General features: G+C 33.2%; 2 protein-coding genes across 3 annotated transcripts; both read right to left on the minus strand.

Moving 5' to 3' along the window:
- Positions 1–2699: 2699 nt before the first annotated feature.
- On the minus strand, positions 2700–6256 carry LOC131637104 (carboxyl-terminal-processing peptidase 3, chloroplastic-like). Of its 2 annotated transcripts, none has more exons than XM_058907690.1 (12): positions 5866–6256; positions 5650–5731; positions 5430–5560; positions 5213–5299; positions 5024–5102; positions 4747–4826; positions 4442–4477; positions 4152–4271; positions 3666–3752; positions 3408–3557; positions 3210–3317; positions 2700–3129 (listed from the first exon to the last, which is right to left on the minus strand). In XM_058907690.1, the coding sequence occupies exons 1-12, from the start codon at positions 6142–6144 to the stop codon at positions 2884–2886; spliced, it is 1485 nt and encodes a 494-aa protein (XP_058763673.1). In that variant the 5' UTR covers positions 6145–6256; the 3' UTR covers positions 2700–2883. The 2 variants fall into 2 exon arrangements, with proteins under 2 accessions (XP_058763673.1, XP_058763674.1); XM_058907691.1 differs by having other exon boundaries at positions 5650–5752; positions 5866–6005.
- A 2841-nt stretch (positions 6257–9097) lies between these two features.
- Positions 9098–11050, minus strand: LOC131637120 (allene oxide synthase 3-like; the record flags this gene model as incomplete). The annotated part of the gene is made up of 2 exons (XM_058907712.1): positions 9098–10019; positions 10260–11050. Coding segments are annotated over 2 exons (1506 nt in total), but the record flags the coding sequence as incomplete, so codon positions are not given.
- Between the last annotated feature and the right edge of the window lie 3375 nt (positions 11051–14425).

Here is a 14425-nt window from a genome sequence, read left to right on the forward strand (position 1 = left end):
AATCACTTTTATCAACCAAAACTTGCACTTTAACAACTTAGCATACAATTGCTTCTCTTGCAATAACTTCAACTCAACTCTCAGATGTTCAACATGTTCTTCATCCGTCTTCGAATAAATCAGAATATCACCGATAAAAACTACAACAAACTTATCAAAATACTGATGAAAAATCCTATTAATATACTCCATGAACACACCAGGTGCATTAGACAAACCAAACGACATCTTTGAATACTCGTAATGACCGTACCTCGTTCTGAATGCAGTCTTCGGAATATCTTCAACCCTCACACGAATCTGATGATACCTTTACCTCAAATTAATCTTACTGAAGATGCAAGCGCCCACTAAATGATCCATCAAATCATCAATCCTCAGAAGTAGGTACTTGTTCTTGATAGTGACTTTATTTAATTGTCGATAGTCAACACACAACCACATATTATCGTCCTTCTTCTTCACCAACAACATCGGTGCACCCCATGAAGAAACACTAGGTCAAATGAACTTTTCTCAAGAAAATCCTCTAGTTGCCTATTCAACTCACTCAACTTTGTAGCAAACATTCGATACGGGGCTATTGACACCGAACTCGTACCTGGTACTAGGTCGATGGCAAATTCCACCTCGCGCTTAGGCGGCAATTCACTGATATCATTTGGAAACACTTTTGAAAAACCACACACAACTGGAAGCTCCATCATCATAGCTTTATTATCGATTTCCAAAGCAGCAAACATCTGCGCTTCATCCTTTAAGAGTTCTACTACTTGCTTAGCAAATATAAACATCAACTCTTCACCTTCGTTTTCTTTTGAATTTTCTCGGTGGCATATTATTTTTTATTGAGGTATCCTCCTTTTCTTTTGATTCTTGACGAAATAGTAATAATTATTAGAAAATCACACACAACCCGACAATCGTAAATATCATAATTCAAATTTTAATAATGATGTTCAAGCTATTAATATCATCATACTTCTGGATTTATGTACTGTGGCATATTAATTTAAGTAGCTTTATAAATGATTCAGACAAACAGCTTAAAATGGTCCAAGTAAAATTCTAACTTTCTTGTAACTTCTCTTAATAGGTACATGTCTTTCTCAATTTCCAAATGACTATTTCTAGAAGCTTTCTAAACCAATCAGAACCGTTGCTATGTCAATCAAATGGCTGGACTGAAAGAGAGTTCCCACCAATTGCTCTCATTTTAGAAACATAGACAGCCAAATAATCCCTTTCACATTTCTTTTCACTTTTTTTCCTTTCTAAGTAACCAATAACTTCAGCAAAATAGTTCAAAAATCCAAACGTACAAGTAATCCATCCGACCCATGTGGCAAATTCAAGGGTATAATGGTATTTCATGATAAGTTATGAATCACCGACACATACGTGATGCATACGTATTCAACGTTAGATATAATACTGAAACTGCCATGTAAACACGGTTAATAAACACGACTAATAATTTTAGAAAATAGAAGTGATTGCATGTAATCACATGTGTAGGTATCATGTCTCTGCGGACACCTACCATGTCTTTAATCTGAAGTGTGTTTGACTATATATCGGAAGCGCTAGTCCCCTAAATTTTGGTTTGATAAGCCATTCTGAACCAACTAGCATTGATTGGTCTTGTGGGGATGTTAACATCCTTAACCAAAAAGAAATAGTAACATAAAAAATTCTTAATGTTCAATGTACCATTTCACCAACTTTAAAATGATGGTCTTTTGAAGTAAACTTGAACAAGTTTTCCTCATTCCTATATAAGCTCATATCTTGGTTCTGTCATTGAACAAATCCTCTTCAATCTCTTTGACACAGTTAAAACAAATCATATTCTCAGAAAAATGGCATCATTTGGTAGCTTTACTGCTAACATTTTGATGGCAGCAATGATTATTGGCATGTTTTGTGTGACAAACATTGTGGCACAAGATTCAGGGATTGCACCAACAGGTCAGTTGGAGGCTGGAGATGGGTTTGCTTTACCTGTTTCAAAGATGGTCTTGTGTTCTTCTGTTTTGGTTTCTCTTGTGGCATTCATGTTGAAGTGAATTTGTAAACAATGAATTTGAATTCTTTCTTACACTTAAAAAGTTTATGCTTGTTTGTTGAAAATGGTATGTATTGAAAACTAGCTTTAGTAGGTATGTAACTTGTACTCTCCTATTGGTGTGATCTTATATATGTATGTATTTGTTGAATTCCTTGTAATTGATTACTTTTGTTGTTTCCTTTAATTGAATTCTTCACAATTTATCTGTTTCTCATGTGTTGAGAAAAATCTAAATCCAGCACTGAAAAATCTAATATGCTTCCTTTGTACTAAAATAAAATCAAATAATGTCCAACTATATTGCATTAGGACAAATTAGAGACATTTAACATGGTTAAAATTTCCAGATCAACATTTAACAAGGTTAAGAGTTCCAGATCAGACATCATATAGCCTAAGCATATGCTTATAAGTAAGGACAATTCTCATCCTACAAACCGGTTTTGTATGGACGACGTCAAACTCTAACTCTGTCATGGTATTAGAGCTTGGCTTAAGATCCGATGGACCACCTGCTATCAGGTTTCTACTATCGGACCACCCACCATTTACCTAAGCATAAAGGAATTTGTTAGGAGTCATATATGAACCGAACATGAGCTTATAAGTGGGGGAAATTCTCTTAACAAACATAAAAGTAAATTTCTATTATTCTATTGAATGGATATATACACAATTGGTTTCTCTATTTTGTATACTGATGCATAACTATTAATCACAACACAGCATTGTAAAACTTAGCAGCACTGATCTAACTTTCATTTCAACTTTGAACATTGGAAAGAAAATGGAAGGAAAAGACAGTGCAATGTTCAAGAAACAGTTCCCTTTGACTCCATATCCAACTCATGTTCAGCTACCATAATGCATGAATCTGCTTCAAGAGATGAGATTGAGGTTTTATCTTTGGTTGAAAGTTCTTTTGGTGAATTAAGCATTTCTGTTGTGCACTGCACGTCTGGCGTAATTCCGACCTGATCTATGTCATGAAGAGCTGGTGATACGTATTTTGCCACTGTAACAAAGAGGGCCGAACCATCGTGAAGCTGCGTGACACTCTGCAATGAAAATGATACATGGCATAAGATTGACAGCAAATTGCTTTTGATCATTATATAACAAAAAAGACGAACGATACCTGAATCTTTCCTTTCCCAAATGTTTTGTTCCCTACAAGAATTGCTCGACCGTTATCATGTAATGCCCCAGCTAAGATCTCACTGGCACTTGCACTTCCCTCATTGACCTGTTGTGGATACAAAAATTGTCATTCATCAAACTAGCAATTTAAGCATAGGTAATCTTAATGTTTATAGAAATTATTGTTAGTACTCACAATCACTACAAGTGGATCATGTGTTATAGCATGTCCATTAATCATATTAATAGGTGACATGTTCCCATCTCTATCGATTGTATTCACCAGAGTCTCATCTCCATCTAACCATATCTGAGCAACATCAAGGCCTGCTTTTACCAAGCCTCCCTGCAACAAAATCACGTCAAAGAAACGAGGAAGTCACTTCTATGTTACAGTTATACTAATCCGGAGATAGGATAAAACAACAAAATTTTCCATGAAAAGGTGATTTACGGGATTGTTACGGAGATCAAGTATGTATGAATGTACTCCTTGATTTTTCATTTCCTGAATAGCATTCTGCATGTCTTCAGCAGCACTCTGTCAATAAGCAATATGGAACAAGAAAAGTTTATGACCTCTTTTGAATAAACACCTTAATTAAGCCCTTCTAACATAAACATTTATCATATAAATGTTCATGTATAAACTTTATAACAAAAGATACACTAAAATCAAACTATTTTCATCAGCTATCATGTAGAGCTTATGGAAATAAACCGAAAATAGCTTATGGACACGTGTTTCTATAAGATCTGCCAAACAGTCTCACAAGTGCATATGTATGTAAATAAACTCAAATAAGTCAATCTAGACAGACCCTCTCTATAGTTTATATGAAAAGCAGTTAGCGAACAAAACGGTAGCTGGTTTAAATATTTTATTTTTTAGCCGAATATCAAAGTCAAATTTTATTTTATAGTTGACTCTCTTGCTCACCTGAGAGAAGGTTGACAATTTCACATAGCCAGTTTTGATCACCTGCCCTTCTGAGGATTTGTGAGGGATGATGGCACTGGATATTGGAGAGAGCTTGATATACTCCCTTGATAGATTAACCTTCAAGAATATTATATCAGCAATGAAATATTGTGAACTTTGAAGTCCAAACAAAAAGGGATTTTTTTCCGGTAGAATAAATGCTTTTGTACATACAAGAGCATAAGGTAAAATCTAAGAATGCGTAAACATTTTCATTAATATCATAATCATTAAATTGTCAACTTTACCTCTCGGATATAAGAGCTTTTACTTGAGTCTTTGACCTAGAGAAGACAAGTTTTCAAGTTAGTATCTAGCAGTAAGCTCAAATGCTTCAAAAAGCTTGGAAAGAATGAAATATTGAAGCAACAAATTTTGGAAGTAGTCAAGGTTGAATAACCCCTAGTCCGAGAAAAAGAAACTGAGAGTTGAAAATTTAACTCTTCCCAACAAAAGAAGGCGAAGTCTCAAAGGTGATCTAAGAATACATGTGCGATATATAACTCAATTTTAGTTTTTAAAAATGGAACTGTGAACTAGTTTCACAATGAACCTTTACTGTAACAGTTGTTCCGGCAGTCCCTCTAAGCCTCTGCGCTGCAGCTTCACTATCAATGCCATCAAGCCTCTCCCCTGCAGCAACAGATCCATTTTCAAACAAAAGAGAATTACCATTCGATCTCAGAGGAAAAATCACTTGTTATATTACATCATAAGTCTACATTATTACTGTTTTCAAATTAAGTCTTTTAGAATAATTAATCACACAACACTAGAAGTAAATAGGGAAATAAATGAGACTTGAAAAAAACTAGATACTTGATCAGTACCATTTATCTCAACTATTTCATCTCCTTGATGAATACCGGCTCGGGAAGCTGGACTGTTTTCTATGCATGACAAAACAACCTGTAATAAGAAACTAGGGGTCAACAGCATAATCAAATGACACCGGATCAATAAGCATGAAAATTTGATAGCTGAAAAACAATTGAAAGTGATGTTTGCAAGTAACTGACCAAATGTCCTGTTCTAGGTTCAACATTTATGAAGAGGCCTACTCCTTGTAAGTTTCCATCACTTCCAATTCTAAATCCTTGATATTCCTGAAAGTAAGCTCAATTACTATCATATTATATAGGAGTATCAGTGTCTTATGTTTTTGACATTAACAATGTCAGAGTCTTTTGTCTGTGTCGTGTCCCAGTGTCACGTGTGAGAGAGTTGAAAGAAGACCTTTGGACTAATAATTCTAGTGAAAGGATCGCCAAGTGTAGAAAGCATTCCACTAATTTTCATATAAGCTGCATCCGCTGAGTTCAAAGGAAACATTTCCACCATTGTTTGTTGCAATTTCATATCCCAATCTACAAGTAAAACTCTATATTTTATGACTAAACCAAGTTATTGAAGAGGTTAATTAATTATTATGAATTGATCATATAATTATTTATACCTTGATGATTAAATGTAGGATCAACAAATGTTTCTCGAATCAAACCCCATGCTTCCACCAGAGTTCTTTGAACTGCATTTACCTACCAACAGACCCTCTTCAACTAATCAAGATTAAGTTAATTAACCTTAACAAATTAACAAACAAACTCAAGTAATATTTATCATAAATTCATAATTAGTTATTCAAATTGATAGAGATAGAAGAAAAAAACACCTCAGGTGCGCGTGAAACAGGAAAAGCAACGGTGAGCGATTGAGCGAGAGCCGTTGGCGCGTGGAAGAAAATACAGAAAGAGAGAGCAGCCGAAACGCCGAATCCAAAAGCACTTTTTGTAACAGATTCTAGCTTATTTTTCAACTTCACTTCTTCTATATCAAAGCACAGGTTATTTCTCTTCCATGTTGTTATCGGTTTTGGTTTTGTTAATTTTGGTGGACAATTTGTTGCAGATTTAACATCGAAATTCAAATTGTGACTAATAGTTTTTAACATCGTTTTTCTTTTTTTGGTTTAATCTTGCAGGTGAATGGCATGGTATAGAGTAGGAGAAGAGTTTTGGTTTTGAAGTTGCGACGGTTATGTGTTGGGGAGCTTGACACTTGTAGTATGTGGACCCCACATGAATCTTCTTCTGCTGTGGCTCTCTTTGTTTCTCGGATATTCTCCTCTATGATTGATTCTTGGGTGGACACATTTGAAACGCTTCATTGAAATCGATCGATTTATTGTCTTTTTTTTTTGCCAATGAATTGAGTCGGGTCGGGGTTGATGAAGTTGTTTAATTCTGATAAGATATGATTGCTTCGGTCGGATTCGAATAATTATTTGACCCGTAGAAAATTGAACTCAATTAATATTTATTTTGGCAATTTCTTCATCCTCTCTTAATACTCTTACGTATATGGAGGTATGTTAAACTGGTAAGCATTGGGAAAAATTTCGAAATAATTCAGTTCAGTCAAATTTTCATAGATGCACCTTCGGAACAAACTAAAGTTGAGTAAAAAAAGATGCGTCCATAGATATATCTACGAAAACAGAGAGATATTTTTGGAAGCGCACATAATGGCTAAGAACCCCAAAGAATCGAGTAAAAAATTCTCTTTATTTTATTTATTTTTATTACTATAGTGTCAACCCATAATAAAAATGGAATTCATAATATTGTTAAGTTATTATCATTTTTATAATCTATTGGCGACATTATATACTCACAAGAGTACAAGAAATGTAATATAAAATTTTGAGTGTTATTTAATTTGTAGTTTAAAGTAGGATAATGATCAAATTAATGTTCCATGATAGGGTTGGAAATGAGTCGATTCGAGTCGAACTCGCCTCAGCTTAGTTCGACTCGTTAAAAATTGGTCAAGTTCGAGTTCAAGACAAAATTTTATTCAACTAAAACTCGACTCGTTAAGAATTAATCGAGTTTGAGTTTATCACGAACTTTTTTCAGCTCAAACTTGACTTGTTAGAAGTTCACGAACATCTCGGTTCAACTCGTTAGGTTACTCTTGTTAGGTTCAACTCGCTTATTTCACGAACATTTTTTTAAAGTCTACTTTTATATATATATATATATATATATATATATATTTGAAATTTTAAATTAATATTTTTTAAATAAAAAATATAGAAATAAAATAAAAATTATAAGATTGGAATTTATACGATGTTAATTTTATTTGTATAATTATTTGTAGAAATATTGTTCTCACTTGAGAATATAAATTATTAATTAAAACCGTTAGATTAAAATAAAATATGATACTAAGATTTAGAGCAAATCTTTAAATCTACTCTTAAAGACAATATAATCTATCTCATATATAATCGAATTGACTCATGAACCTAATGAGTCGAACTATGTGTAGTTCAAGTTCGGCTCATTTAGTTAACGAACTTAGTTTTTAGCTCATACTCAGTTCATTTGGTTCATGAACCTAGTTCAACGATTAATTTTTGAATCGAATTTCGAACTATTTTCGAGTTAGTTTGGTTCATTGCCAGCCCTATTCAATGATATAAGAAATGTTATAAGGTAATAATAAATTTTCTCAATGGTAAAAAATATTTTTTCTTTGAAATATTCTAAAATTTTGATATATCTTTTTAAATGAATGTTTGTGATTTTTATAAAAAAAATGGTCATTTTTATAGATTTAGTTCAATAAATATTAAATCAATTAAATTCACCTGATTTATCAATTAGATATAGTGAAATAAAGTTGTTTCTTCATTTGTTTTCATAAAATAACAGTAGAGGTGTGCAATGTTGCCGATGTCTCAAAACTCGATCCAAACAATTTATATAGCTATCAAAAAAGAATGACCCACACAAATGCTATGAAAAGTTTAAAGTACTTGATTGTATGCCGCACAACTCAAATGTTATAAAAAATTTAGGCTAGTAACTGTTTGACAAGTTGAAATCGCAAAGCAAACATGAATGACGTTCACAGACAAACAATCAAAGAAAAACTCCTAATAAGAACCCATTCAATAGAACATAAACCTCTGAAGCATGGATACTCCTAAAATAGTTAATTACCGGTACCGGGTACACACTCGTACCATACTCGTGGTATTTCATTTTTTCTCATTATTCGGTTTCTACTTAAATTTGTGATTTTCTCTAATATCAATATAGTATATTTATGTATTTTAATTTATTTGTTATTATATCTTAACATTATTTTTTGTCTTTTTAAACTTTTATAGTGATGTTATATTGTGAACCTTATAATTTAGTTCTCCTCATATATTTCATAGAGAACACTTCTATTTTATTAAAGTACTTGTATCCTAATTTAAAAAAAAAAATGTTGTATCCCGTATCAGTACCGGTATCCGCACTGGATACCTATGTATCATAGACATAAACTCATTCTTATAAAATTTATACAATTTTTTTAACAAATTACTGGAAAAATACAAAAAGTGTGATTCATGAGAGAGAATAGTAAAGCAAAGAAACGATTCATTCAAAATCATAAATTGATGACCACTAAACTAAACATAGAAATAAAGAACGGAAAGAATGAAAAAAAATATATACCATTATGAGAAGTGAAGCGATGGATTTGCCGGTAAGCATAGATTCTTAATAGACGATGAGGTTTACTGGCCGATAGAAAGAAGAAGAAAGGAGGTGATGAGATTTCGGTAGCTGATAAAAAGAAGATGAAGCACTATTGAATTTTAGGAAAATTCTAGGTTCAGGAAAAGTTTTAGGTTTAGGCGGTTTATGAAAATAATTTATTCATTTTTGCGTCATTCATAATTTATTTTATTTTAATTTTTCCCACCAATTTCTATTTTTATTTTTTAAATATTATACAGGGTATAAACAACCTATATCTATGGGTGATTTGGCTGTCACTATAAAGCTCTGTAGGTAAATATCAATTTTCTTGTAGTGAGAAAAAACCAATGACTTAATGGGTTACATTGCATTACAAGGTAGAAATAAAGTAAGTATTTTGGCTGTCACGGCATTTTGTTTTGAAATGCTTTGGATTCAGAGTGATGAGTTTTAGCTCTAGTGAGAATAAAGTGAGTGTTATAAATAGAGACACTTGATTAAGTACTTTACAATACAAATACAAATGAATACAAGAGCTCTGAACACAAAAAAGCAAAAACAAATTCAAACATTAGAAGCCTTGGTGAGTGAAGTAATAGTAACAGAAGCACCAAAAGCAGTATCTTGAGTCTCAAAAGCAAAAGTATCATAACGCAAGAAAAACTCCACCAAAAACAATCTGCACAAAAGCACAACAAGATTCTTCCCAGGACACTGTTTATTATCCACTGAAGCCTCATCCGTTTCTTTCCCATTAGACCACAAAACATACTTCAACAACTTCTCACCTTCTCCAACAAACCTCTTTGGAACAAAAACCTCAGCATCATCGAAAATCCTAGGATCCTTAGTAGCAAAAGGTTGGTATCCAAATAACATGTCACCCTTTTTAACTTCAAAAGCAGCATCATGACTCTCCACAATCAAATCCTCTCTTGCTTTTGCATATTGATAAGGTACAGCGGGTTCAATCCTCATAGCTTCATAAACAACAGATTTCACTAATGACATTTTTTCCAATGATTGAACTGTTATTCCACCTTCTTTTACGACGGTTCTTATCTCTTTCGCGAGTTCGCCGTGTAGCTTTTCGCCGCATAAACCTACCCATTTGAAGAGTATCGGAAATTGATTCTTTAATCCTCCGTATGCATTGAAGCCTGCCGTGAAAACGAGATTGTGGCAGGCTTCACTTCTGTCCAATCCCGCTTTTTCTGCATCGTTTAAAATTGTTACAGCTGAAGAAGAAAATGCTTCATAGAGTTTCTTGTAATAGGACCTGGCCAAACATGACGTAATAATGTAATATAAGGGATACACAAACACAATATATTTTCTCAAAATGATTAGTGTCTAATCGACCTCAAGTCCACGTCACTGCAGCAACGATGTATTGCCCTCTTTGGATGCAACAACCCTCGCAATTTTTAGGCCCAGTGACGCAGACTTGAAGTCAACCAGAACGATTATATCTCAAAGAAGTGTTGTATAAAAAAGTATATATTATTATTAATCTCACTTTGTGAAGCAAGCAGGAAAGGGAAGCGTGCGGAGCAAGAGATCTTCAAGATAACTGAAAATCTTAGGAGGTCCTAAAGTTGCAAGAGGAGCAAGTTGAAAGAGAAGCCACATGTCAAACATTTTAGGACCATGAGAACCAAGTATAGTTTCAGAAGGATCCTTGTTATCACAAAAAAGACGAAACATGAAGTCAAACGAAGCAACACTAACAACAGCGTTAAAATCCGCTTTACCATTTTTACCACAAAGGCCATCTTCAATCTCAGTAAAAGCATCAGAAAGTGTCCTACTAAAAAGAGGGACAAAAGAGTCTTTTCTCAACATAAGAGCCCTAAGATAGAAACCTTTGATAACAGCATGGTTTGGTTCAGTTGTGTCTAGGTAAGCACACACACGGTGGCCGCCGGTGAAGTTTGTGGACGGCATGAACGTTCCGTCGAGGACGTTTTGCTTTTCGACTTTTTTGTTGTCGAAGAGGATCGGGAAGGAAGCTGCATCCAAGAGTGCAATGACTCTAGGGTTTGACGAAATGAATGGACCTGGTGGCATGTTGGTTTTGAAGACTGTTGAATTGTACTTTTGGATTCTTGTTGAGAAGAATTTGTCTCTTCCTTGGTTGTAGAAATAGTCGTGTCTGTCGAAAATCGGTCCGATGAAAGGGAGGCCATAGGTTCCAGGGATTTGTTTTAGGGGAAGCTGGTTGTGGTTGTTATTAGTGGTGGTTGTGGATGCCATGTTGATGAAACTGAATGTTTTTGATATGTTAATTGGTTTGGCAAAGTTGTTTATATATATATATATATATATATATATATATATATATATATATATATATATATATATATATATATATATATATATATATATATATATATATATATATATAAGGAGGGATCAAATTACACCCGAAGAGTTACACCACGAGTTACACTCGTTCAATAACTACATCTCGAATTAATATTTTTTAAATTCAACCGTTGGATTGAAACATAATATCATATAGATCATACCTATAAAGTTTGAGCTTGATCTATAATGATTTACTATATATAGTGGTAGTGATGCTTTGAGTTTCTTCTTTAAACAAACAAGAAATGCTCTTTATTAGACACAGTAAACAAGTTTTTCGTTTTTCAGATAATAAAGTATCATTACTCATAGACTCATAATGCTATCATATGTACTATGTAGTATTAAGAAGAAGAGGATGTTTCAACAACAAATAAGTATTCCATTTGGCATTTTCTACTGAACAGTAACAGGAGGACAGCCATTCTTTTTGTCGCATTAAGTTGGATTGAGTGTAGATACTAGATATTTTATGAAATGCGTGTTCCACGTGAAATTGAGAATAAATACTATAGTGAAGTACACATTTCATCAAAGTTTATATTTAGATGGAGTGCGTTTGAGAGATTGTAAATGATACATGAGATTTGATTTCTTTATATTGAAAAGTTCTGAATTATATATTTTATATCATCAAAACTAGCTGTCAAAATGGACGCATGGCCGGTCCATCAGACCCAAAAATGGTTAAGATTTGGGTCTAATTTTTCGAGCTCATTTATATCCGAGCCTTTTTAAGCCCGGCCTTGAAAAGTCCTAAAAAATATGGGTCGGTCCCTATGGGTCATAGGTAGTTTGCCCGTTCGAAAAAAATTAAAAATTTTAATATAATTAGAAATTATCCTTTCCTAATTCACAAAAGTTTGCTATAAACAATTTGCTTATTATGTATTTTAATTTTATTTTTGTATTATAAAGGTATAAATATCAAACAAAAGTTGATGGTTTGACTTTATTTCAAACTAAAAGGTTTGATCATAATATAATTATGTAGATAGTATAGAAAAGACACCATGATGTATTCTAATTAAAAATAAAGTTGAAATGAGATTTAAAAAGTTCTAATGTAATTTTTATGGTAGAATAGAGTTAGTACAAATTATATATATATATATATATATATATATATATATATATATATATATATATATATATATATATATATATATATATATATATATATATATATATATATATATATGCTATAAAATAATATCTCATCAATCTAATTATAATTGTTAAGAAATTTTGTAATAATTTGTTGTTATGATTGTTATAAAATTATAATTGTCATCAATATTTATATCTTAAAATTTGTTGAAACAAGTTATTTAATTTTGTGTGCTACATTGGATAATTTCTGATGTATTTTGAATAGTTGAAATTAAGTTAATATGTTCACTACAACACGCGTGGGCTTTAAAAGCGCTTATTTTGGGCTTTAAAAGCGCTATGAAAGCCAGCGCTGGCGTAGCTAACAAAAGCGCTTCTAAAAGCGCTCTTGTAGACCTCCCTATAAGAGCGGTTTTCTGGAAAAAGCGCTCTGGTAGACCCCCCTATAAGAGTGCTTTTCTGGAAAAAGCGCTCTTGTAGACCCCCCTATAAGAGCGCTTTTTCCAGAAAAGCGCTCTGGTATCCCCCCCCTATGAGAGCGCTTTTTCTGGGAAAAACACTCTGATAGCCCCCCCTATAAGAGCGCTTTTTCAAAAGCGCTTTCGTAGGTTGTGTTTTTTTATTTTTTATGTTTTTTAATCTTTAGCAGTGCTTTTACTAAGAAGCGCTTTCGTAGGTGGACCTTTAAGAGCGCTTTTTAAAAGCGCTGTTGTTGCTAAATGAGGTATTTTAATGTGCAGCCTGTAATTTAATCCTCCCAGTCGACTTGTAATATTTTCGACCTGTCATATGTTTTCAACCTGTAATATTTTCGACCTGTAATATATTTTCGACGATATATTTTCAGCCATCGGTAGGACAATATATATATACTAATATAATACCATTATAATATCCAAAATTATATATATACATCATTACAACATCAACAATATTATACTTCAGATCGACACAAATCCTACATGAAAATTTGCTGAATATAAAATTGACACAAATCCTCTTTGATTTCTTCCAACTTAAGTCTCGGATACGAAGCAGCACGAAATTCGTCAAAGTACTACAAATTAAAACAAAAACATAATATGAATGATTTAGTTAAATGTAATAAATTATATGAAATTATCTTAAGTTATAAATTCATATCGTGAGCGGAATCTCTAATTGATTCGCCTGAAGAATTTCTTTCATAAACCTCAAAACATAGTACCCGCAATCTGAACTGTTTCGCTGTTGCGGACACTACATAGAAAAACAAATAAGATCAAATATCACAATAGTCAAGTAGCATAAATATTATAAGCAAAAATATTATAAGCAAAATTGTGAAAAATAATGTACCTGCACTTTGATCCAAGTAATGTTGTTTGATTTAGTCCGGGATACCTGTGCGTCTCGTTGACTTCGGAACACTTGTATTGATCTAACAAATATATAAAAGCATATGTTTAGATCAATCTCACAAATAATTAAATATATAAATATACACGAATATTTAGAACGATCCCACTTACAAATCAATCATTTCCTTCATAGCCGGATAATTGGTCCAGTCACCATTTACCGAATTCAGATAATACACCACTTCTCTTATAGGGTTGATAGCAAGCAACAACCAGTGTGCTCTATAAATTAAAACAATAGGTTATATGAAAATTTTGCTATACACAAAAGAAACAGAGATTAGATGAACCAAGAATGAGAAACTAACCCTACTGGTCGGGTATTATACGCCCAAAGATGCAGACTTTCTGTATTGCCGGTGGACATGAATCTATCGACTAAGCGTTGTCTAACTGATTCCGGTTCCAAAGCAATTGTCATTCCGCTGCAATGGGCGGAAGACACGAAACGGAATCTGTTTGACAATGGAGTCCCGCGCAACACTCTGTCATACAACAACCTTAAATAAAAACATAATAAACATTAGATTATTTTCATTGAAATGTGTAAATAAATTGTGGGAATAATTAAATAATATATCGGATGAGTGAATATTACCGGATGTATGAGTGCATATTACCGACGCCTAGTTGTTCATGCGTAAAAATCTCTTCCAAGTCATCAATTCCAATATTTGACATGAATTCAATACCAAAGACACCTTCATCCATATTGATTTCACGTAAAGCACCATCCTTCAAATCGGACATATCAACAATTGTTCCGAGCGTCGTCCGGTATCGAGGCACAAAAGCACCGCCT

The sequence above is a fragment of the Vicia villosa genome, unplaced genomic scaffold, assembly GCF_029867415.1.
Source record: "Vicia villosa cultivar HV-30 ecotype Madison, WI unplaced genomic scaffold, Vvil1.0 ctg.001916F_1_1, whole genome shotgun sequence".
NCBI lineage: Eukaryota > Viridiplantae > Streptophyta > Magnoliopsida > Fabales > Fabaceae > Vicia > Vicia villosa.

Bases quoted from the DNA above. Each gene is read 5' to 3' on its own strand.
- LOC131637104 (XM_058907690.1), bottom strand. From the start codon at position 6,144: ATGTTAAAAACTATTAGTCACAATTTGAATTTCGATGTTAAATCTGCA. The intron at 5,732-5,865 runs GTGTTTTTTTCT...GTCTGTTGGTAG, and splicing joins CTGTTTCACGCGCACCTGAG to GTAAATGCAGTTCAAAGAAC. The intron at 5,561-5,649 runs GTATAAATAATT...TTTTACTTGTAG, and splicing joins TCCTACATTTAATCATCAAG to ATTGGGATATGAAATTGCAA.